General features: G+C 42.1%; 2 protein-coding genes across 3 annotated transcripts in view; both read right to left on the bottom strand.

Moving 5' to 3' along the window:
- atp6v1g1 (ATPase H+ transporting V1 subunit G1) lies at positions 1-12937 on the bottom strand. The gene is made up of 3 exons (XM_029769065.1): positions 12737-12937; positions 1617-1717; positions 1-770 (listed from the first exon to the last, which is right to left on the bottom strand). The coding sequence occupies exons 1-3, from the start codon at positions 12816-12818 to the stop codon at positions 597-599; spliced, it is 357 nt and encodes a 118-aa protein (XP_029624925.1). The 5' UTR covers positions 12819-12937; the 3' UTR covers positions 1-596.
- Positions 12938-17766: 4829 nt separating this feature from the next.
- Positions 17767-25934, bottom strand: part of LOC115203952 (collagen type IV alpha-3-binding protein) — a 37269-nt gene continuing 29101 nt past the window's right edge. For both annotated transcript variants that reach the window (XM_029769055.1, XM_029769056.1), the window contains 10 exons: positions 25480-25563; positions 25020-25270; positions 24794-24880; positions 24579-24671; positions 23719-23814; positions 23422-23554; positions 23220-23290; positions 22961-23089; positions 22600-22729; positions 17767-19988 (listed from right to left, as the gene is read on the bottom strand). In XM_029769055.1, the coding sequence (XP_029624915.1) occupies positions 19861-19988; positions 22600-22729; positions 22961-23089; positions 23220-23290; positions 23422-23554; positions 23719-23814; positions 24579-24671; positions 24794-24880; positions 25020-25270; positions 25480-25563 (1202 nt within the window). In that variant the 3' untranslated portion in view covers positions 17767-19860. The remainder of the gene's footprint in view (positions 19989-22599; positions 22730-22960; positions 23090-23219; positions 23291-23421; positions 23555-23718; positions 23815-24578; positions 24672-24793; positions 24881-25019; positions 25271-25479; positions 25564-25934) is intronic.

Raw genomic sequence — 25934 nt, 5'->3', positions numbered from 1 at the left:
GCAATTGAGATGAAAGTCACCAGAACACTTTATTAAAGTTTCATAATGTCACAATGTCTAATCAGAAGAATGTCCACTATACACACACACATAGGATCTTATATTCATAGCAGGAAAACACTTAAAACAAAACAAGATTGATTTTCAAAATGGAATTGCTTATTTTTGGGCTAAAATTCTATTAATTGGAATTAGTACTTTATTCATATCCACAAATAAGTACATATAAATAGATGTCACACATATACACTAACCATCACAGAAACACATTGATACTGGAAGCCAATAAGACAGAACCACAGAGACATTGCACTGCATCAGACCAAAACAACCTCTGCCTGCTTCGATTAACTAATTGAGTCAATATGCTTTATATTAGACTAGATAAATGTATAGCCTACCTATGTGAATCTTATACCCATCTGATGATTCAATTTCTAGAGAAAATAGACTTATGAATAGAGCATTCAAGTGAGTAGGCAGAGAAAGGAGTTTGCTCCATGGGTATAGTAGATGTATCAATGAAGCGTGTAAACTGATGGCAGTGCAATGGGAGGGTGTCAGTGCTTCCTTAGTTTAAGGGATGGGGGGGGATTCTAACCAGCAAAACGGTAATTGGCATGGATCTCTGGCTTGATATCACACACCATCTTCAGCAGATTGCCCAGCACCCCTTCGCGGTTCCGCTGGTAGCTAGTCTGGATGCTGCCCATCTTGCCTACCGTCTCTTTGTCCACCTCCACAGCAGAGTTACCATGGGATCCAAGAGCCTAATGGAGAAATGAGTAATTAAGGCCACCTTACAAGACAAACCACTTCACAAAACATACAGTGAGTATAAAGTAGGGCTGTGGCAGTCATGAAAGTCAACAGGTAACTCAGTCAAATGACTGGCAGTCTAATGTTCATTGACCATAAATTAACATACATTTAGCATCTCCAGGCTTCTATGTATACAAGCTGCTGGTGCGCACATTTTGAACATATCCATTTAAAACAGTCAAATCCATTTAATATACACGATCACAAAAAATATATAGAATTTGAAACAGGTCTTATAGGCTACACTTAAATCAGAGTTAATTGGTAACTTTAGTTGTGATAGAACAATGGTTTAGAACATATGGGCTGCATGATGCTACTCTATGTTGATGATTTTGAAAAAGTTGCAAAAGGGCATGCGCTCTGATCGTTGCGCTTCCCACAGAGAATTGCATGGCTGCTATGCTTGTGTAGCAAGCAAGTCAGGAGATTTCTAATCAATGGAAAATGAGAACGAAAGTACCTGTCAAGACAGGTATTATGTAATCGGATGGGATGATAAATAACTAGCAAGTTAAGTGGTTGCTGTCTCTCTTCCTCTGTGCCGGCTCCGGTGATCTGAACCTCCTGCGTCTTACACATTCAAACCTCTTCCCCTGCTCCCTAGTAGCTACAGCTGCTCGCTCTGTGCCTCCTCTCCCTTTCTCCATAGCTCTGGTTAATAAAGTAGCAAAAACAATTAGCTTATCTGCTGCTTCCCTCACTCTGATCGCTACCAACTACAGTTCCTTGACTAGGAAAGCATATGCCTCGTTTCTCCTTTGCCAATTCAAACCGTCCTCCCAGTGACTCACCGCAGCCTCCTTGGTCTTAAACTCCTTCTCCCTCTGCATACGGTACTGCTCAATCTCTGCCTGGGCTTCCTCCTTGGCCTGCTTCAGCCGACGGTTCTTACCTGATCAAAAACAAACAAATCTGCACTTAGGTTTAGTAAGTCAAATGCATTGGAGCAGACACTGAATTCCCAGTCCCATGAAGTCTACCATAACTATGCAGTTGGTTGTGTGCTTCCTGGCAACAGAGGAAGTGGGAAATCCTATTGTTAGGGAAATGAGACCTAACACGGATCCAAACCGGCTGCGCGTGTGCGCCATCGTGCATACATTTATTTTGTCCCCCTACACCAAACGCAGGTTAAAATATCAAAACTAACTCTGAACCAATGACATTAATTTGGGGACAGGTCAAAAAGCATTAAACATTTATGGCAATTTAGCTAGTTAGCTTGCACTTGCTAGCTAATTTGTCGTATTTAGCTACCTTGCTGTCGTTAGCTAATTTGTCCTGGGATATAAACATTGAGTTGTTATTTTCCCTGAAATGCACACGGTCCTCTACACCAACAATTAATCCACACATAAAATGGCCAAACAAATCATTTCTAGTCATCTCTCCTCCTTCCAGGCTTTTTCATCTTTGAACTTATATGGTGATCGCATCTAAACTTTCATAGTATTACCAGGACTGGTCAGGTCTGGTCAGCATGTACGCTGTAGTTGAATACCCATACTACAAGTTCAATTTAGTATACTGTAAACAAACGGTATCCTTTCAGTTGAGCATACTACCGCTTCGCCTGTCTACCGGAAGTTGATGCTGTTGCTATGCAATATCTTGCTAGCATAACAAATTACTAGCTAGACATTTTACAACTTCGCATGTGCCAGAGTGTGCTCTGGGTGTTTATAAATTCAGAACATTGTCAGATTGGCTGTTTGCAAATTTAAGGCGTTTCTCTCTCCGAGCGCACACTGGACGCACTGGCCGCGGAGTAGGGTTGATTCGAGCGTTCTGACCTTACAACAGCAGTCAAGCACCCAAGCTAACGTTGGCTAGCTACTTCCAGGCACAAATGAGAGAACACCTCACTGACTATTTTACTTGCCCTATCAGAGCTGGTTAGGCTGTTATGTTATCCAGAGGGTTGGTGACTAACTGTGCTGCTGGCAACAATTTAATTATGCTTTTTTGCCAACACCGGCCATATTCAGCGGGTGTTGAGCGTTTGTAAATTCAGTTATTCTGCGCTCTGGTACAGTCAGACAAGACTGCTCTGACATCAGAGCAGATAACCAGAGCGAATTTACGAAAGCACCCAAATGTCCATTGAGAACTCAACAACTATACAACTTCGCTAAACTAAGAATGACATGAATAATCAAGTCAAACGTTGGGTAGTTAGATCGCATATAGTTCATATACTGGCAAGTTTGTATTAGTAGCCAACTAACGTTAGGTAGCGAGCTAACCTACCGCCACATGCTGCTGTAATGATATGCTATGTGGTTCGTAAGGATAGTGTAGCTAACAAATTGTCAGCCAACATAATGTGTAAGGTAACTTATTTGAAAAGTCATTACATTGCTCAACATTTGTCATAATTAGTTAAAGCAATGAATTGGTATCAGCTCTCGGACATCGGCTGCATATTTTCCGCCATTTTCTTCAAATCTGAAAATGATGCGAAGCCATGGCCATTTTCTGAAGAATTGCATTAAGGACCCTAAAAGCACAGAAATAGTGTCCACTGCTTGTACACTTCGTATTTTGGAGAATGTAGTACAACATCCGGGAACTTTTGGCATCTTTTTTCTTATCAACATTTTTTTTTGTACTGGCCCCCCGTGAGAATCGAACCCACAACCCTGGCGTTGCACACACCATGCTGGCGTTGCAAACACCATGCTCTACCAGCTGAGCCACAGGGAAGGCCATTAACAACAAATCAATACAAAAAGTACATGGAAAACATAATATGTAAAGAATATACAAAGGACATTTGGGCTAGGGGGTACATTAGCACATTACACAAGGACCATACACACATTTATAATTGAGTATTTTTCTTAAAATAGTTCAATTTCTTTTTGCAAGGTAATAACATGTGGTGTTCTGTTGGTTAATTTATATTTGTGAATATGACATTTGGCCTAAAGAATAGTGAAATTACATAAAATTGTTCCAACTTATTTATCATAAGTAAAAAATCCAAGCAGCACATCTCTCCATAATAGTGTATATTCTTCATAAATGTGTTCAATTATAATCTGATGTCTAGCCACAGATCCCTTACATTAATACAATGTAAAAAAAAAAAAAAGATGCAACACTGTTTCTGGGTGGTCATGTTTTTTTTACTACTTCATCTAGTGGTTGGCAGGATAATATTTATGAATAACTAAAAGAAACTTCCTTAATTTTGTTATTAAGTAGGTATGTGGGTGGCGACATCCATTTTCTCTCTCCCCCCAACAGATATTATCAATAAAACCATTCCAATAAGGCATGACATAAGGTATAAATACAACATCCTGTTGAAACGAGGCTCGAATAGCTCTGTTGATTGGACTAAAATAAAAACTAAATCTGATGAGTCAACATGGTTAATTGTAGGTAGGTTCTGAGGGTCAGGTCTTGACACGTTCCTGAACAATAAAGCAACACCTGAGGGAATGGCATCCAAATAAATTGCAAGATCTTTGGGATCTTGTAAAATGATAAGAATTCCTTATAATTAAGTAAAAAGACAGAAATATTCTAAAAACGAAGTATTTAAACAATATGTCCAGCGTATTCCATATAAACTCATCAAAAAAAGAAACGTCCTCTCGCTCTCAACTGTGTTTATTTTCAGCAAACTTAACATGTGTAAATATTTGTATGAACATAACAAGATTCAACAACTGAGACATAAACTGAACAAGTTCCACAGACATGTGACTAACAGAAATGGAATAATGTGTCCCTGAACAAGGGGGGGGGGGGGGGGGGGGTCAAAATCAAAAGTAACAGTCAGTATCTGGTGTGGCCACCAGCTGTATTAACCTCTTATGGCTAGGGGGCAGTATTTTCACGGCTGGATAAAAAAAACGTACCCGATTTAATCTGATTATTAGTCCTGGCCAGAAACTAGAATATGCATATAATTATTAGCTTTGGATAGAAAACACTCCAAAGTTTCTAAAACTGTTTGAATGGTGTCTGAGTATAACAGAACTCATTTGGCAGGCCAAAACGTGAGAAGATTCTGTACAGGAAGTACCCCGTCTGACCATTTCTTGCCCTTCTTTGTCATCTCTATTCATTACAAAGGATCTCTGCTGTTACGTGACACTTCCTACAGCTCCAATGGGCTCTCAGAGCCCGGGAAAAACCTGAATGACGTAATTCAAAGCCCTGGCTGAAACACACGAGCGCTTTTGCTAAGTGGTCTATCAGAGGACAAAGGGCTTAGGCGCGGGCACAGGCCGCCCCCGCCTTTCTGTTTTTCCCTCTGTTTACAGACACGCAGGTTCCCGGTCGGAATATTATCGCTTTTCTACGAGATAAATTGCATAAAAATTGATTTTAAACAGCGGTTGACATGCTTCAAAGTACAGTAATGGAATATTTAGATTTTTTTTGTCACGTTATGCACCATGCGCGCGACCGTGATTTACCATTCTGATAGTGTCTAGAACTCACGAACAAAACGCCGCTGATGGAACATAACGATGGATTATTTGGGACCAAACCTACATTTGTTATTGAAGTAGAAGTCCTGGGAGTGCATTCTGACAAAGAACAGGAAAGGTAAGACCATTTTTCTTATAGTAAATCTGATTTTGGTGAAGGCTAAACTTGCCGGGTGTCTAAATAGCTAGCCCGTGATGGCTGGGCTATGTACTTAGCACATTTTGCAATATTCTTCATCCGAAAAGCTATTTTAAAATCGGACATATCGAGTGCATAGAGGAGTTCTGTATCTATAATTCTTAAAATAATTATGCTTTTTGTGAACGTTTATCGTGAGTAATTTAGTAAATTGTTAGTAAATTCCCCGGAAGTTTGCGGGGGGGTATGCTAGTTCTGAACGTCACATGCTAATGTAAAAAGCTGTTTTTTGATATAAATATGAACGTGATTGAACAAAACATGCATGCATTGTATAACATAATGTCCTAGGGTTGTCATCTGATGAAGATCATCAAAGGTTAGTGCTGCATTTAGCTGTCTTCTGGGTTTTTGTGACATTATATGCTAGCTTGAAAAATGGGTGTCTGATTATTTCTGGCTGGGTACTCTGCTGACATAATCTAATGTTTTGCTTTAGCTGTAAAGCCTTTTTGAAATCGGACAGTGTGGTTAGATTAACAAGAGTCTTGTCTTTAAATAGCTGTAAAATAGTCATATGTTTGAAAAATGGAAGTTTTCGGATTTTAGAGGAATTTGTATTTCGCGCCACGCCCATCATTTGATATTGGAGCAGACGTTCCGCTAGTGGAACATCTAGATGTAAGAGGTTAAGTACTGCAGTGCATCTCCTCCTCATGCACTGCACCAGATTTGCCAGTTCTTGCTGTGTGATGTTACCCCACTCTTCCACCAAGGCACCTGCAAGTTCCCAGACATTTCTGGGGTGAACGGCCCTAGCCCTCACCCTCCAATCTAACAGGTCCCAGACATGCTCAATGGGATTGAGATCCGGGCTCTTCACTGGCCATGGCAGAACACTGACATTCTTGTCTTGCAGGAAATCACGCACAGACTGAGCAGTATGGCTGGTGGCATTGTCATGCTGGAGGGTCATGTTAGGATGAGCCTGCAGGAAGGGTACCACATGAGGGAGGAGGAGGTCTTCCCTGTAACACACAGCGTTGAGATTGGACTGAGCTTGTCATTGCAGGCAATGATGCTGTGACACCGCCCCAGACCATGACGGACCCTCCACCTCCAAATCGATCCTGCTCCAGAGTACAGGCCTCGGTGTAAATGCAAATCTGACCGTCACCCCTGGTGAGACAAAACCACGACTCGTCAGTGAAGAGCACTTTGACAGTCCTGTCTGGTCCAGCGACGGTGGGTTTGTGCCCATAGGTGACGTTGTTGCCGGTGATGTCTGGTGAGGACCTGCCTTACAACACGCCTTACAAGCCCTCAGTCCAGACTCTCTCAGCCTATTGCGGACAGTCTGAGCACTGATGGAGGGGATTGTGCGTTCCTAGTGTAACTCGGGCAGTTGTTGTTGCCATCCTGTACCTGTCCCACATGTGTGATGTTCGGATGTACCGATCGTGTGGAGGTGTTGTTACACGTGGTCTGTCACTGCGAGAACGATCAGCTGTCCGTCCTGTCTCCGTGTAGCGCTGTCTTAGGCGTCTCACAGTACGGACATTGCAATTTATTGCCCTGGCCACATCTGCAGTCCTCATGCCTCCTTGCAGCATGCCTAATACCCTGACTACACCGCTCACGTGCGTGAGCGTTGCAAAATAATTTTTGAAATCTATGTTATTCAATTATTGCGTGCATCTGCGTTGCCAAGGGCTAAAATAGAAGTCAGTTCTATTTCTGACGCAGATCGCGCTGCAAGTCCTGCCTCTCCCATCTCATTGGTTTATAGAAGCAGGCACCCACGTGCCATCTCCTCATTGGTTATAACCACATGGGTGATTGAAAGACGAACTGTGTTGCCGGTTGTCGTGGTAATACTATGAAAGTTTAGATGCCAATCACCATATAAGTTCAAAGATGAAAAAGCCTGGGAGGAGGAGAGATGACTAGAAACGATTCGGTTGACCGTTTTATCTGTGGATTAATTGTCGGAGTAGAGGACCTTGTGTATTTCAGGTAAAATAACAACCTAATGTTTATATCCCAGGACAAATTAGCAAGCAACAGCAAGGTAGCTAAATAGAACAAGTTAGCTTGTACTTGCTAGCTAAATTGCCATAAATGTTTAATGCTTTTCAACATGTCCCCAAATTACTGTCATTGGTTCAGAGTTGGATTTAATATTTTAACCTGCGTGTCATGATCGCGTTTGGCGTAGGGGGACAAAATACATTTATGCACGATGGCGCACGAGCGCAGCCGGTTTGGGTTCCGTGTAAGGCACGTTAACGCAGATGAACACGGACCCTGGGCATCTTTTACTTTTTAGAAAGGCCTCTTTAGTGTCCTAAGTTTTCATAACTGTGACCTTAATTGCCTACCATCTGTAAGCTGTTAGCGTCTTAACCGTTCCACAGGTGCATGTTCATTAATTGTTTATGGTTCATTGAACAAGCATGGGAAACAGTGTTTAAAACCCTTTACAATGAAGATCTGTGAAGTTATTTGGATTTTTACAAATTATCTTTGAAAGAAAGGGTCCTGAAAAAGGGACATTTCTCTTTTTGCTGAGTTTATAATCTGTGTGGAGAAAATTATGCTTATAAATTAAGGACCATAACAAGAACACCTGCTGATGGAAAGCAGAGTTTCACTGGAACTTTGTCAATATTAAAATTGCAAACCAACATGACGTTAAGGCCACCAAAAGTAAAGACATGAGAAATAAAGTCCCAGATAGAAGTGGGTCTTCTTAGGAATTGTTTTATCCAATTGATCTTAAGTGTTATTTACGGTAGTAAAGCTAAAAAATCCAGCCCACCATACTCATAAGTGTTCATTACAACAGTTTTCCTAATGTAATGGGTACGGTTTCGCCACAGAAAGTTGAAAAGCATCTGGTCTCGCCGTTTGCTTATTTTACCGTAAAGATATAAAGACTAACATGCCGCTCTCTAGAGATATCTTTAAAAGGAAGAGCCCTAATAACCAAGGCTGGAGGTAAGTCCCTCTGTAGCCATTGATTTAGCTTCTGTTTTGTTATATGAGGTTTAAAATTTAGTAAGCCTCTAGACTTCTGATCCTTAGTAATGGGTTAGCATCGTCAGCCAACTGGCTTATAATAATTTCTTTAACAGAAATGGAAATGCCTTGTACAGGATTATTATTAAGCATTTGTAAGAAGTTGGGGGATTCATAAAAATAGATACGGTGAGACATAACAGCCTTGCCTAATTCCTCTACTAAACTTAAATCTAGGTGAGGTGCCATGTTTCAGTTTGAGCGTTTACCATTCGTATAGACTATAGAGTCAGCCTTACAGAAGAAAAATCCCCAAAGCCAAATTTCTCAAGGGAGTGGAAGAGAAACTAATGCTCCACTGTCAAATGCTTTATAAAAATATGAAGCTATCCTCAGTTATTAGGTCTGAGTAGTCAAGTATGCGTAATACTAGTCTGATATTGTTAGAAATATGTCTGTTCCTCATAAAGCCAGATTGTGTTTCAATGATTGCATCTAGGACTTCTTTATTTTTGCAAGTAGTAAAGCTAATATTTTAATAATGACTAAGACAAATTGGATGCCAGCTATCGATGAGCAGCAGTTCTTTTTTAGGCTTAGGTATCAGTGTTACTAACCCCTGATTCATTGTAGGAGAGAGTACATTGTTTTAATACTGTAAAAAGACTTCAAGTAGGAAGGGAGCTACTTTTTCAGAAAATAAATTGTACAATTCTGCCATAATTCCATCAATATCTGGGGATTTACTGTTCTTTAGATGTTTGATAGGCTCGATAATCTCTTCAACTATGATGGGTTAATCTCACAGTTTAGATTTTATATCACTGATAGAGTGAACATTATTCAGGGAGGCAAAAAAACATCTGGATTCCTGACAGTACGTAGAGCTATACAATTTCCTGTAAAAATTGCTACAGTAGTTAGCGATTAATTTTTGGTCATCTGTAATAAATGCTTAAATTATGGATAGTGTTATTTGTAAAGTGACATTTCTCAAGTCTAAAGAAATAGGATGAATTATGTTCTCCCTCAAGCCATTTTTTCCTTTATAGATCTAATAAAAGATTTCTTCTGCTTTTTATATATATATATAAAAAAAAAATAGTTTAGTTTCATGTCCTCTTCCCGACAGGCTGGCTGGGGACCTCTGAGAAAAGGGAAGTTAAATGATCACCTTTTCCTCCTCAGCCCTTCTGGTCTTAGCAAGATTACTACCATATTTTCTAAGGTACTTGGCCATTTCAAATTTAAAGAGCTCCCAGTTCTTGTAATAAGATCTCGTCACAAGCTCTTTCAAGTGTGAGAGCAGACCTTTAACCTCAAACTTAACTATATCATTATTTAATAAGGAGCTATTTAGCTTCCAGTAGGATGCTCTACCAAGGGTAGTATCAGGGGTAAATATTTTTGACATCAATATAAACATGGCCCTATGGTCTGTGAGGGGAGTAGTACAAATATTTGTAGCAACACATTCACCATCAATCCATTTCGACAGAAGACAAATCAATTTTGGACTGTATGGAACCTGTTTTGTTACTCCAAGTGAATGATCTGTCAGCCAGAAACCTCTCTCCATATAATCAGTAAGATTAAACTTTCCCATAAAAAGTATTAAACCCAAATTCTGATTGTTTGGCCTACCTGGGGGCCATCTATCACTTGAATTATCTATAGTAATAGTAAAGTCCTATCAATGATAACAAATTTGGACATTTAGATAAACAAACTTCATTGTTTCTCTAAAGATTCAAGCAACTCATTCTCATATTTGGTGTTGTACCCGTAGAAGTTGACAGTAATGAGCATAATGTCATTGTAACTGATTACAAGACAAATAGTGACACAGTCCAAGTGTAGAATATTCCCAAATGTATTTTTCATTGTAATTACCCCAGCGGAGCGTTCAGAGCCACGAGAAAGCCAAATATCGTTGCCCCACTGTGACTTCCAGAAGTTGGCATCAGCCAAAATTTTGAGAGACTTAAAAAAAAAAAAAATTGTTCGAAGTTGTTTAGCAAATAAAAGGCCTTGCACTTCACATTGTTTCGTAACCCCCTAGCATTAAGCGAAACTATAGACAAAGACAAAAAAGTATAAACTGCAGGATGAGTCAAAAACATAGGAACAGTGAACATAAGCTTTAAGGAATCGAGATCTGCACCATTTTAGTCAACTTAATGTGACAATAGCTTATACCATAAACGGAGCTAGTTTTTAATCCAGCTCTTGAAATTCAACTCAACAGAAAATTGACCGAACCAAGTGTTCTCTACAATAAGAGAGAATAAAAACCCTCTTTACTGTAATCACAGACAATTCTGATAAATAAAAAATGTACACCACCGTTCAAAAGTTTGGGGACATTTAGAAATGTCTTTGAAAGAAAAGCAAATTCGTCCATTAAAATAACATCAAAATGATCAGAAACACAGTGAAGACGTTAATGACTATTGTAACTGGAAACGGGTATATATATATATATATATTTTTTTTCATGGAATGTCTACACAGGCGCATTATCAGCAACCATCACTCCTGTGTTCCAACGGCACGTTGTGTTAGCTAATCTTAGTTTAGCGTTTTAAAAGGCTAATTGATCATTAGAAAACCTTTTTGCAACTATGTTAGCACAGCTGAAAACTGTTGTTCTGATTAAAGAAGCAATAAAACTGGCCTTCTTTAGACTAGTTGAGTAACTGGAGCATCAGCATTTGTGGGTTCAATTACAGGCTCAAAATGGCCAGAAACAAAGAACTTTCTTCTGAAACTCGTCAGTCTATTCTTGTTCTGAGAAATTATGGCTATTCCATGCGAGAAATTGCCAAGAAACTGAAGATCTCGTACAACGCTGTGTACTACTCCCTTCACAGAACAGTGCAGACGGGCTCTAACCAGAATAGAAAGAGTGGGAGGCCCCGGTGCACAACTGAGCAACAGGACAAGTACATTAGTGTCTAGTTTGAGAAACAGACACCTCACAAGTCCTCAACTGGCAGCTTCATTACATAGTACCTGCAAAACACCAGTCTCAACATCAACAGGCAACTCCAGGATGCTGGCCTTCTGGGTACCCATACCAAATCTTTTCAGTCTCCTGAGGGGAAAAAGGTTTTGTCGTGCCCTCTTCACGACGGTCTTGGTTTGTTTGGACCATTATAGTTCTTTGGTGATGTGGACACCAAGGAACTTGAAACTCTCGACCCGCTCCACTACAGCCCTGTCGATGTTAATGGTTAGCTTGCACATCTATCACTCCTATGTTAAATTGCTAAATTGTAATTATTTCACCACTATGGCCTATTTATTGCCTTACCTCCCTAATCTTACCTCATTTGCACACACAGTATATAGACTTGTCTATTGTGATATTGACTGTTTGTTTATTCCATGTGTAACTCTGTTGTTGTTTGTCACACTGCTTTGCTTTATCTTGGCCAGGTCGCAGTTGTAAATGAGAACTTGTTCTCAACTGGCCTACCTGGTTAAATAAAGGTGAAAAAAAATGGTCTGTTCACCCTGCCTTTTCCTGTGGTCCACGATCTGGTGTACCAAAATGCAATGACGCTGTCGGTGTGATCGAAGCGTTAGGTCTGACAGGCCTCTTACCAGGTTCTTGAGAGCTAGGCCTATGGTAAGTGTGAGATCAGATGAGATCTACGTATCTTCACTAGATGTAGGCTAGGTGTGTTTTTTCCAAGATAATTTACTAAGGGGACAGTATAGGGGAGTTACCCGTACACACCAATTGCTGTCGCTTAATTGCCACCACTATGGAACATTTCACATCTTACTAGCTCAGTTGTGTATGATATGGAACAGCCAGCCAATGCAAATTGTAAAAAAAAAACACAGCACTAGGCCTATTTGGTTGGCATCCATCATGTGCACGACACCCTTGAGCATAGATGGCTACTGTTATTTCTAGTAAAGGTCTAAGTTACTACAGGTGGCAATAATTTGCTAAAAAAAAAAGAGACCTTAACAGTTAGCTAGTTAGGTAAAAAAACAAACAAAAAAAACATACTATCCGATGTTGCTAGCTAGTTAGCTTGGATTGAAGCAAGGCTTTGTAGGCCATCTGTACATCGCCACATTCTGCCGTTACCCAATCAATGAATGTATTCCCATCTAATCTGGGGTATATTCGAGTAGCTATTTATTGATAAACTGTTTGTTATGCCATTAGCTTGCTAAGGTTACCTTCCAGCAAAATGTTAGCCAATCAATTTAAAGTCAGTTAACTGCTATCTAGCTAGTCTAGCTTACCTAAACCGTTGAATATCAGATTTTAACTTACGTTTACGGGCTTCTGCTACCTTTTCTGCAGCTCGTTTTTCAGCTTGCAGTAGCTGCTGGATACCTTGGGACTGGCTAGCCATTATTCGGTTCGGAGAGAGAGGTCTAGATGGACAAGAAGATGGTGTTCCAGCTGCTGGTCTGTGTTTGCAGAGAAGGTCGGTGAATTTACTGCAGTCAGCTGACAACGCATCATACCTTTGTCATGCTCAAACCACGTGACTGGGAGTGCGGTCGATTTGCCCCCTGGCGTATCCGAGATGCACCCCGCAGCAGCCTGTGACTAAATCTAGCCTTGTCACTAAAACCAATACTATAACCATATACTGACCGTGGTTAAACCCTACCACATACATGTGAACACCACCTTTTCTTTCCTTGATTCCTTTCCACCTTTCCTTTCCTCACATAGCTTCCTTTCAGCGCTCCCTTTCCTTTCCTAGCTTCCTTTCCTCCTTTCCTTTCTACTGGCTGTGGTTAATCCCTACCACATACATGTGAACTCTTTTACTTTACTAGATTCCTTTCCTCACTCCCTTTCCTTGCTCCCTTTCTTTTCCTTCTTTCTAGTTTAATTTCTTAACTTCCTTTCCTTCTTACTTTCCTCTCTACTGGCTGTGGTTAATCTTAGGAAAGGAGGAAAAGAAAGGGCGCAAGGAAAGGAGGAAAAGGAGCAAGTAAAGGGAGTTAGGAAAGGAGATGAAAGAAGATAGGGAAGGAGGCGCGAAAGGGAGGTAAGGAAGGAAAGGAAGATAGGGAAGGAAAGGAAGCTAGGAAAGGGGCTGCAGCTGGATATTGTTGACTTATCCCTTCAGTGGGTGCAGGTGCCATATTACATCAGTTTGGGGCAGAAAAATCTAGCCTGAGTAGCAGTAGTAGCTTCCCCACTCATAACAAACATTGTTCCAACAATGTTTCCCTTGACTTTCTTCAGCATAAAATGTTTGTTTAATAAATAGGGTTTCTTCACAGATTGTGTACATTCATTCAGCATCCATTCGAATAGGCTACAAACAAGCATTTCTGAAATAGAGTACACAGTAATCTAAACTGTCAACAGAATGCAGTTTATACTGTAACATTGTATGCACAGCCAAAGACTGAAAGAATGACTAATATTGTAAAATTATATGAAACAGCCTCACCTGGAGGATGCATAACTTATTGCAGCCTGAATAAACAGTAGGCAATAAAAAATAAAGAGAGTTGCACACTATTTATAAGTTCCCAGAAATGTATTGGGTATACCACCAATGTTTCAGCATCACATTTTCTTCTTCAGGGAGGGTGAAAAACTCTAAGCCTGAAGCAGGCAATGTGATGCTGAAACGTTGGTGGTTTACCCAATACATTTCTGGGAGCATAGTGTGTGACTTTTTATTTCTAGCCTACAGTTTACTTTCAGGTAGTCAGCTCATGCCAGCTAATGCCTTTTACAAGCCTGAAAAAACAGACCAATGGTGCTCAAGCCCGGAAACAAAGGGATCTATTCCCATTGGTAGAGACAGGATTAACTTAATTATTTCATAATTGACATAATTTCAATTTCTTTGATTAATAACAAGAATTTTAACCAATGTATATCAAGCACACCTAAAATACTTTAAAGTATAGATATATTATCTGACCTACAGTGCCTTCGTAAAGTATTCAGACCCCTTGACTTTTTGCACATTTTGTTAGGTTACAGCTTTATTCTAATATTGATTAAATAGTTTTTTTCTCCCCATCAATCTACACACAATACCCCATAATGACAAAGCAAAAACAGGTTTAGACATGTTTGCTAATTTATAAAACATAAAAAACAGAAATATCACATTTACATAAGTATTCAGACCCTTTAATCAGTACTTTGTTGAAGGACCTTTGGCAGCGATTACAGCCTCAAGTCTTCTTAGGTATGATGCTACAAGCTTAGCACACCTGTATTTTGGGAGTTTCTCCCATTCTTCTCTGCAGATCCTCTCAAGCTTTGGGGAGCGTTACTACAGCTATTTTCAGGTCTCTCCAGAGATGTTCGATCGGGTTCAAATCCAGGCTCTGGCTGGGCCACTCAAGGACATTCAGCGACTTGTCCCGAAGCTACTCCTGCATTGTCTTGGCTTGTGTGCTTAGGATCATTGTCCTGATGGAAGGTGAGCGCTCTGGAGCAGGTTTTCATCAAGGATCTCTGCACTTTGCTCTGTTCATCTTTGCCTCGATCCTGACTAGTCTCCTAGTCCCTGCCCCTGAAAAACATCCCCACAGCATGATGGTGCCACCACCATGCTTCACTGTAGGGATGGTGGCAGGTTTCCTCCAGACGTGACACTTGGCATTCAGGCCAAAGTGTTGAATCTTGGTTTCATCAGACTAGAAAATCTTATTTCTCATGGTGCCTTTTGAAAAACTCCAAGTGGACTGTCATGTGCCTTTTACTGATGAGTGGCTTCCTTCTGACCACTCTATCATAAAGGCCTAATTGTTGGAGTCCTGCAGAGATGGTTGTCCTTCTGGAAGGTTCTCCCATCTCCACAGAAGAACTCTAGAGCTCTGTCAGAGTGACCATCAGGTTCTTGGTTACCTCCCTGACAGTTTGGCCGGGCGGCCAGCTCTAGGTAGAGTCTTGGTGGTTCCAAACTTCTTCCATTTAAGAATGATGGAGGTCACTGTGTTCTTGGGGACCTTCAATGCTGCACAAATGTTTTGGTACCCTTCTCCAGATCTCGACACAATCCTGTCTCGGAGCTCTATGGACAATTCCTTTAGTCATGGCTTGGTTTTTGCTCTGACGCACTGTCAACTGTGGGCTATTATATAGACAGGTGTGTGCCTTTCCAAATCATGTCCAATCAATTGAATTTACCAAAGGTGGACTCCAATCAAGTTGTAGAAACAGCTCAAGGATGATCAATGGAAACAAGATGCACCTGAGCTGAATTTTGAGTCTCATAGCAAAGGGTCTGCATACTTATGTAAATAAAGGGTTTCTGTTTTATTTTTTTTTATACATTTGCAAACATTTCTAAAAACCTGTTTTTGCTTCGTCATTATAGTGTATTATGTGTAGATTGATGAGGAAAACAATTAATTTTAGAATGTTGTAACATAAAATGTGGAAAAACTCAAGGGGTCTGAATACTTTCCGAATGCACTGTACATGGGCAGAGAATCACGGGACAGTCATCTTTCCACGGAAATGTACTTCCTAAATAGGCCTATGATTAGGCTATAGTTTACTACATTGCCTAGAAATAGGCCTAAATATTGGTCACCCATATTTCTCAGTCTGAAAATCTTCCCACTCCTAAAAGGTAGGTTATAAAAATAGCTCAAGAGAAAGTGCAAGTCTCTCCAACTCTGCTCTCTTCAAACTACATCTAGCATACTGGCTGATATTGCCCAGTAATTCAATGTAAGGGCCATGTGAGAATCTATTTTTGCACATTTGATGTTGCTTATTAAAGGGCACAAAATTGCTGGGACCATGGCTGGCAAGTGAGCTGTGTCAAATACGCCTAAAATAACATTGCTGGACAACAGTTGGGACCAGTTCTTGCAGAAGCTAGCGGGTGCGGGCAGGATGAAGAAATCTTCCCGCAGACTTTTACTGTGCACCATGACAGTGAAGCCTGTAATGTTAGAGCTGTTTATTACTGTGTCACTGTGAAAAGTAGGGAATTGGCTAGGGAAACTGACAGATCAGTAACGTTACATTGGCATACTGAGTAATACAACTCACATTGCACTGAAAAAACATCAGAATATCAAATCTTCAATCGTTTGGCTGATGGTTTCATCGTTTGATTCAGGTCTAGTTTGATTGAGGCAAAAATAATAGCAAATGTAAGCCAACTTTTGGCCAGCTCTTTCTCTAACAGTACATCAACTGGCGAAAGCTTGCCAAGTTTATTTACTTCTGAAACGTGACAAAGAAGCTACAAAACGTCCATACAAACAACGGCTGTTAGACAACAATAATCACCATCGGACAGATAACTAGAGGCTAGAGCTGCCCTGGCTGTGGTAGCTACTCACTAGCGTTGCTTATTCATTCACCTCAGTCGAGAGGGGATGAAACATTAGCTAAAGTTACATGTCAGTTACAATATTAGCTCAGCACTGCAAACACTAGTTTAGTTTTTTTATTTTGTTAAGTTAAACAGCAGTTACCTTGCCAGCTACATCAGTTAACTACAGAGTAGCCCGTTTCTGTTCTTTTTACATCTCGTGAAAGAGTGCAACGCATACACTGAATGCTCAACTCTCCCGTGCTGGTCCAGCCAGCTTTCCAGAAGCTTTGCCTTCAGGTGTCCGCGTTGTCCTAAATCCAGTCGGATAAACACTCCGAACAGCCTACCCGACCGCTAGGTGGCGTCTGCATGGTCCTAAAGCACACCATTGCCTTGTTTTGGATCACATTCCAATGATAGTACTGGGGGGGACAAAAATGCAATTTCAGAGTGTGTGTGTGTGTTTGTGTGTGTGGTGGGGGGGCATGTCCCCAGTGAGGTGCCACCCTGGCGGTAAAAACCATGAGCTCACACACACACGTCACCTGATGTGTGTTTACCACCACCATTTAACTGCACCTAGTGGTCTGTAGTGTAATTGCCTGAATATTACCAGACTATAAGATACACCCAAATTGGCTCCAACAATAGACATTTACTTTATTTATTGGAAAATGACAAGATTTCATGATTGCAATTAATTTTTTTACAAAGTAAAGTAGCTCGCTAGTGGCCTATCGATTGTTGGGACACTTGGCCTTACGGCTTGTGTTGGAATCCATGTCACTGTCAACTGGTTTTCTACTCAAATGTATTTTGTCACAAAAACAAACACTAATGCAATATGTTTCCAATCAAAACCTTGACTGATTGGCTTTCTGTATAATTAGTGAAATCCTGAGTTTTTAGAACCTGAGAGAAGAGGGAAAACAATGATTCAAAGCACACCAAACTGGAGAAATGTCAAACATTTCTTTCTAAACAGGACTAAATAAGTGCCACAATTTCACAGTACAGTTAAGTCAATCCCAACAGCTTTAGTGTGAACACTTTTATTTACACAATTTTCCAAACATTTTACATTCAGTGCAAATGTAACTTCATTCGTAGGAGATGGACAACTTATTGGGACAGTTTGCGAGACCCACATTATGCTGATTCCAGGACTAAATTGTACGTAGAACATGCTTTTAGTCCAGAAGTAGGCTCAATCTGAGTCTGGGAAACCAGCCTTTAAAATGTCTTTCTAACCAGGTATTTCTCCACGTGGCTTTATACATTAGTCTAGAAATAATTTATTGGACTTCTTCACAAAAGGGGTGAACATAAAGGTAAAATTACTTGACCAAATCAAGGATCAGTTGGAATGTAAGCCAGCATACAGGCCACACCATCATCCTCTATTTGAACCAATCTCTCCATTGGGCAGAAAAGTTGATTGGTATATAGTGGCATATAGCTCCTCCAATGACCTGGCCTTTCAGTGAACATCAGTTTCTGCTGATTGCAATATCACAATGTTTGAATTAAAAGGGGTATGAAATTAATTTAGATATCGTATTAACCCCTTAGTTTCATATAAATAGGTAGTCTGAAATTAAAGACAAGTCTTCACTGTGTGGAGACCATCATTGTTTTCACTGAAGTACCCAGCAGGTGACAAAGCCTCAGTCTGCTGTAAAATGTAGAAACTGTCTAAACGGAGGGCCGAGTGTCTGGGGGTTTTCGCTCCTCCCTTGATTGATTAATTAAGGTCACTAATTAGTAAAGAACTCTCCTCACCTGGTCCTCTAGGTCTTAATTGAAAGGAAAAACCAAAAACCTGCAGACACTAGGCCCTCCATGGAATGAGTTTGCCACCCATGCCTTGCTTAAAAAGGACCTCCTTACTTCCTCCCTTCCTACTAATAACTGCCCTGACATCATCCTGATTGGATAAGAGTCAAGTTTCAGGTTTCCACTCAGTCATATCAGGGATGGCAGGAGAGAAAGGGACGATAGTCAGGTATTGGAACTAGGCCCCTGGCACGTCTCTAGTGATTTCATATGGGTGTACTGTCTATCAGCACCCTCTCCCCTACCCAAAACGTATTGTATCATCTCCCCCAGTCTAAGGCATAGAGTCAATTCAGTCACAAAAAGCATTTGCAAACATTTTTACAGCTGGCTGTGAAGCAGAAATGGTTGTTGACATTATATACAATCATAATCCAGATATCTAAAATCGAAATTGTGTTATAGTGTAACATTGAAACCCAAGTACAACCCCAAAATAAAGAAATGTGAAGATAATACATTTTCAATATTTGAAAATAAAATAACTTTTAGCCTCGTCCCTCCATCAGTACCAGCAAAGTAGTGTTTTCACCAGAGAGACAGAACAAAAAGTCTTATGTCATAGGGGTCATAGTTCAATGACAGCCTTCTGGAATTTTGTCGTTTTTTGTTTCTTACAAACAAGACGATCATTCTGGAAAAAAGGCGATCCGATTTTGTTGTACTAAGAAAATTAGCAGCGTGAGAATAAGCTGTAACACCACTGATTATTATAAAAAGCTAAATCAACACAAAATAGGAACAAACTCCATCTCTTAAAAAAGGACTACAAAAAGCAGGACTAAAATAGAGTAATGTTTTGTCATCCAGTCTTGAAAACTGCTTTCTTATAAATTTCTTATAACATATACATACATTTATATATTATATTAATGTATCTCTACCAGAAAAGGGAACGCAATTGACATTTTCTTACAGGTCTTTCTGCATTAGCTAATGAAACTAGCATGGGAGCTAGCATAAGAACTAGACTGAGAATTAGCAAAGGACCTAGCATAAGACCTGGCGTAGGAAACTAGCATGAGAGCTATTATAGGAAACTAGCATGAGGAGCGAGCTAGTATAAAGAACTAGAATGAGGTATAGAATGGGAAACTAGCATTGAAGCTAACATGAGGCCTTATATTGAAGCTAGCTGAAGACCTAGCAAGAGAGCTCGCATGGAAGCTAGTCTGAAAAGGCCTAGCTGTACCCTAGCACTTAGCATGAGGGCTAGCTAGAGTTGGGTTGCAATGGTACACAATGTTCGGAACAGTCTGTTGTGTGGACAGGGGTGCTGTGAGTCCTGTGAGACTCAGAAGAGGATAGGTTTCCCGGCTGTCTTCTCCTGGACATAGCTGGTGAAGCGTTTGAGGAACTTGGGGTACTCCCTCTTGGCCACAGCCCTCAGAACTGATGCAGGAGCCCAGCCTCCCGGGTTCACTGTGACAGACAGGAAGAGGAAATGCACATTACACAGGATATCACAGAGAACAGTTTAATTCACAACACCTTCATATTTAATTAGGGCTGTCAAATGATAAAGAATCAAGTTAATCACATGGTTTTCTGTGGTTAACTACTTGCCTCAGTACAAATATCTCCTATAGTCACCCCTGGTGGAGTGGGTGCGTACACCGCTAGGTAACCCTTGCTGCTATATGCTAGAGAGATCGTCTCCACAATCCAGTGGGAGAGACGCTGCTTAGGGAGTGCCATGCTGCGAGTTGGATTAGTAAAACAGGTCACATAACCGGATATTCTGGGTCCGTTCAATCTACGTGCGTAAAGCTCACAACGGACACAGGCCATGTAACCTCTGCTGTTCTTGAGAAGCAAATGGTGCAGGTGAAAAAATTATAGCTCAAAAGCTAAGGACCTATAGGACATATCCATGACTTGCCAAACCTGCCCATTTGGACGCAACATCCCCTTAGTCGCCCCGGGCGAACTGAGTACCTGAGGAGGTCTCCAAAACGTTCAGTTGAGGCCAAAGCCATGAGCAGAGAGATTCCAGAGGCTCACACAGTGCCTCCAAAACCAGCGCCAAGTCCCATGTAGGTTGAGATCGGGTTGAGACGACATACACCTTTCAGGAACTGCACAACCAGGACTGAGATAGCAGCCATGTACACTTAATGTGGAGAATGCCCGTCCCTGCTCAAAAAGCTCCTGTAGGAACATAAGAATGAACCTCAGAGAACACTGAAATGGAAGTCCTTTATCTTGACACCAGAGCTCAAAATGCTTGCCACTTATACGTATACAGCCCTCTCGTGGAGGCCGCCCTTGCAGACTGAATGGTAGCAATAACATTCGGAGGTAAACCTCTAGCTATCAGATTGGCCCTCAGGGGCCAGGCCCGTAGGAACCAAATCTCCGGCCTCGCTTGCCAAACCTGCTTGTGCTCCTGGGACAACAGGTCCCTGCACAACGGTCTTCACCTAAAAGGTGAATGATCTCAGCGAACCAAGGCTGCCTGGGTTACGGGGAGCCACAAGTGAGTCTAGCTCGAGACCCAGAAACAGAATGTGCTGTGATGGAGTTAGACAGCTAATTTTCTGGTTTCTTATGAAGCCTAGAGACTGAATACGGGGCAGTAGCATGGATGTGTATAACACCGTTTGCCCTCTCGACTCTGCCACCACCAACCAATCAGCTGTAATAGCCGGCGGCTCGTGAGCTTTCTGAGTTTGTAGACTGAGGTGCTTGCTGAGGGCACGTAGGTCTAGAATGGGACGCAAAGTCCCTTCCCTTTTCGGAACCAGGAAATACCGTCTGTACCAGCCATCCTGGATCTTCGAGAAACCATTTGGATTGCCTGCTTCTGGAGACGGGAGGTCATTTCCTACCTCAAAACGGGTACCGAGGCCTCAGGAACAGCCGACGTGGTGACGCTGCAGAAGCGTGGGGGATCCACAACAAATTGTAGCCTGTACCCTGACGTCACTGTTCGGATGATCCAGGGCGACAGTGCGCATGCTTGCCATTGGTCGGAGCAGACAGCGAGCCTCCCGTGAAGTGTCATCGGAAAGGGTGTGACACCACTTTGTGGACTAGGAGAGATTGCTTATTCTTCCATTTTCACCACTCTTGCGAAAAGTGTGTCAACGTGGAGAAGGAACACTTTTCATCAAACTCACATGCGAGAGAGAACACTTTTGTCACGTGACCGCTATGGAACTTGGAGTTGAAAATAAGTTTATGTACCAAGGTTTCCCTAAAGCTCGGCCCACTCTGGGTACAAGGGCTCCAGCGATCAGTGACGTACCCCGATTACCGCCTAAACTGGTAAGATGCGTTCTGGTAAAAAATGTAAAATAGACCCAGTGAAAAAAACATCATGGCGGTTACACTACTGACCAGTCAAAGGTACTGGCGACGAAGCGCCTTGTAACCTAGCTTGGAATGGTAACCTTTAGAGGTGATTCATAATCAAATCTAATTCCCAGGAATGAAAAGCGCTAAATTGGTTAAAGACCGCTCATTTCAGGGTTCATATGAACCACCTAGGCCGTGTGGGACAATAGCATCGTTGTGTCCAACCCTGCTTGTTCCCTCGACTCCGCTACCAACCACCAATCGCCTACAGGGCCCATAACCTGCATCCCTGGACACCTCATACGGACTAGTGAGCTAAAGACAGGAATTCACAATAAATCCCAGTGATGAATCACCCATGGGGTAGGATGCCTCCTTGTGGACACAGAGCAAATTGCCCAATTTATTACTTCCACGCTGGGGAGATTGATGAACCCTGTGAACATCATGGAATGCAGGGTGCCAGAGGGTAATTAAACATGGACAAATTCCAAAACACGTTGTGCTTCCGTGAGACTGTGTAGCCTGCATGAAGCCCGGCTGACTCACTAACCCTATAACATTAACCCGGACCCTAACCTTATTATTCCGAAAAGGAAGTCACTCAAATCCTAATTGAAGAATATGTAGTTACTGGCAATGTACTACATGGCTATTGTAATACTGCTTATTTTGTCCGTTCCAGCATGGCCATCTCTAGTGCCTATTAGAGCGGTTAAAGAGGTGAGCTCACCATTTGCGACGTAGGTGATTTTACAGGTAAGGTTGTCTCTGCTGATCTCTCTGTCGCCCTCTGGTGGGCTAACCAGGGTCTGGCATATCATGGCAATGTTGATTTTGGCACGAACACACCTGTTGGTGGGCTGCAGGGCGACAATGACATGGAGGAAGATCAATTACAAGCATAGGAGATTCTTACCAAGTTTAATATTTTAATTAAGCATAATTTTGTCATTATTTGGGTTGTCCCATTGAGACAAAAATATTTATTGCCAGAGAGACCTGGCCAAAGACAGACATGAATAAGAGTTGAATAAATCAATACAACATCCAAAAATCTTTGAGCTCATAAGTGGTAGGATGGGTCAAATGACCTGGGCGTTGTCGTGGTCCACAGAGAAGTTGCAGACCAGCCAGGTGTCTGGGTCGTTCTCGTTGTTAGCCAGGATCTTCCTCATAGCAGACAAGTACAGCACGTCTCTCTGGGATGCTGGCCACACCCTCTGCAATACAGTTCACATGTATGCTTTACATCACAAGTCTTCAGGTTTTGGCTTTGTCTCCTTCCTTTAAAAACCCAATCGTTTCTCAGAGCCCATAGATTGTGTGTGTGTTTTACACGTTCCCTCTTACTTTGTGTGTCTGATAGACGATTACAGCGTTGTCCGATAACATCTCCACAACGTTGAAGTTCTCAATGGTGGCTGAATGAATGAAAAGAGAGACGAACAGAGAAACAAATTAGAACATGTCCACTAAAAATAAGGAACATAGCAAGAAATGACAGAATTTAAAATACTGCTCCACTATATTACATTGTTCAGATGAGACTTACTCTCCCAGTCGTTGCGTACGTTCGTGTCCCAGAAGTAGTGACACAACTCATGTCCCGTGACTCCCTTCACAGAGTGGGTGGCCTTCAGGGGGTCCAGGACAATACCATTCTCCTCTACCTCCCTCCTGTACACCTACACAAAACAGAGAGGGGTACCGTGGTTACTACTTTACTTCAACTATGGGATTGAAGACAGAATGGCTTAGTTGAAGTGCTGGCAACACAAAGGTTCTTTCATTCACATAAGGCACATGCATAAATCAAATCACTCCTCTCCCTCTCTCTCCTCCCTCCTACCTTCATCTCCCCCTCCTCAACCACCAGCTGCCAGTTGGCGTCCCCGCCCATATCCTGCAGCGAGTAGGTCATGTGATTCTGCACCATCTCCTCCACCTATTAAAAGCAACCAGGAAGAGGAACAGGAGGGACAGATGGGGTTAAATGTCAGATGGAAATAACAGCTCACTGACAAACACAAACGTGTTAAAGGAAAGACAAACCACCAATTGTACTGTGGTGAGGTAACAGCTACGACATGCAAACTGCAAAGGCCAGTCAATCTCTGTACTAACAGACAAAGACAAAAGCATGCTAGCTAAATATAGTGTAGTGACTCAGGGTGGCAACCAATAATATCATGTAGGGGTGGGCAATTCCAGTCCTCGAGGGCCTGATTGGTGTCACACTTTTGCCCCAGCTAACACACCTGACTCCAATAATCACGATCTTCAGTTTAGAATGCAATTTGATTAATCAGCTGTGTTTGCTAGGGATGGAGAAAAAGTGACACACCAATCAGGCCCTCGAGGACTGGAGTTGCCCACCCAGGTAAAAAAGCAGCTAGACAGATGCGGGGGGGGGGGGGGGGGGGGGGGCAGTAAGTCAGCCAGTAGTGGAGGGGGCGCTATTGCTCTGCCACAAAGCGCAGTGGGGGGCAGTGAGTATCAGAGGACAGTGACTATGGGGCTACAGGGAGGATGAGAAGAGAGAGGGATGAGGAAGGAAAACAAGAGAACACACAACCAAAAAAAAAAAAAAAAAGTGTGAGATAAGGAAGGAGAAAAAGATGAGAGAGGGGGAAAGGAAGAGTGAGAGAGAGCATAGCGTGATGGTGACTGTTAAAGTAACGTGTTCATGGACTAAATGAGGTGAATTACCTTGTCAGCGAATCTGTGTGATCCTATGGTGGAGTAGACATCTCCCGGGGGAACTGGACTGGATCTCTGTATCCTCGACTTCTCGGTGTGAGACTAGAGACACACACGGCCAGGATGAAACACTCAATGTAATATGAAGATTGATCATTATTATCATAGAATTGGATTTCATCTCTATCAATAGAAGCGGAGGGGTTTTGCCCTGGCTCCTGTACCTGTTCCTCCATCTTGTCTTGCCTGTCAAGAGCTGCTTCAACGGCATCGAAAAACTCATCCTCATTGATCAGGCTGTTAGGCCCCTCCTGGAGGAAGAGGGAGGAGGAAAAGAAGGATAAGAAAAGGGAAGAGCAACACAGCGCTCATTACCTACTGAGAACGGGAATGACAGGTGTCTTTTTCCCACCTAGCTCAAAACCATCAGAACCGACCCAGTCGTCTCACCTCGTAATCAGGCCCTCCAAAGTGAGACTTCTTCTTGAGCTCAGAGAGAGCGGAATGGTAGCCCTCCTCTATCCTCCTCCTCTTCTCCGCCTCCTTGTCCAGTCTCTTCTGCCAGCTGTCCTCTCTCTTCACCATCAGGTCGATGCAGTGGGACAGGGTGGACAGGATCCCAGCTGTGGTGGCCTTAAATGTGATCGCCTCGCCCTTAAAGTCTATTCCATTGATGCCCTTAGGGCTCAGAGATCGGAACACTGCACAGAGGAATGTGTGTGTAAAAACACGTTTTAACATAGCTAGGTGTTTTGAAACATTTATTTCATGCTTACTACGTACATACACACATGGACTAGAAATTGTTTTTCATTTTTAACAATGGTTTTCAAAAGCACAAATAGCCTCAAAAAGGTTGAACCTGGCAAGCTATGTAACCTTTCCATAGAAGTGATTCTACTGTACTCACGCTTCTCCTTGCTGCCGTTGTTGTTGTGGATGAACTCTCCGTCTGATCGAGTGTTGGGGAAATCATCCTCATCATCCTCAACAACTAAAGAGAGAAGGAGGGAGAGAGAAAAAGAGGGAACGAGAGCGCGAAAGAGAGAGAGAGAGAGAGAGAGAGAGAGAGAGAGAGAGAGAGAGAGAGAGAGAGAGAGAGAGAGAGAGAGAGAGAGAGAGAGAGAGAGATCGGCAATCGTCAAACAGTAGTACACCAGTCCCGACAAAGCCCCTGCAAAGAGTCATCAATAGAGCCCGAGTAGTGCCAAGAGTCGCCTATGCAGCCACCCAGCACGGCACGCTAACAGAACTCTACTGTCCTCAGAACAACAACAATGGCCTGGCCTCTTATTCAGGAGTAAGGGATGGACGGACTGAGGGAGGGGGCATGAGAGGAGGGAACGAGGAAGGGATTTGATGGGT

This window comes from Salmo trutta, chromosome 12 (genome assembly GCF_901001165.1).
Source record: "Salmo trutta chromosome 12, fSalTru1.1, whole genome shotgun sequence".
Classification (NCBI taxonomy): Eukaryota; Metazoa; Chordata; class Actinopteri; order Salmoniformes; family Salmonidae; genus Salmo; species Salmo trutta.
This window is presented reverse-complemented; position numbering and strand designations above follow the sequence as displayed.

Coding starts and splice junctions, on each gene's coding strand:
- atp6v1g1 (XM_029769065.1), bottom strand. CDS start 12,818: ATGGCTAGCCAGTCCCAAGGTATCCAGCAGCTACTGCAAGCTGAAAAA. Junction 1,718..12,736: donor GGTAGCAGAAGCCCGTAAAC/GTAAGTTAAAAT, acceptor GTTTTTGATCAG/GTAAGAACCGTCGGCTGAAG. Junction 771..1,616: donor TTAAGACCAAGGAGGCTGCG/GTGAGTCACTGG, acceptor TTTCTCCATTAG/GCTCTTGGATCCCATGGTAA.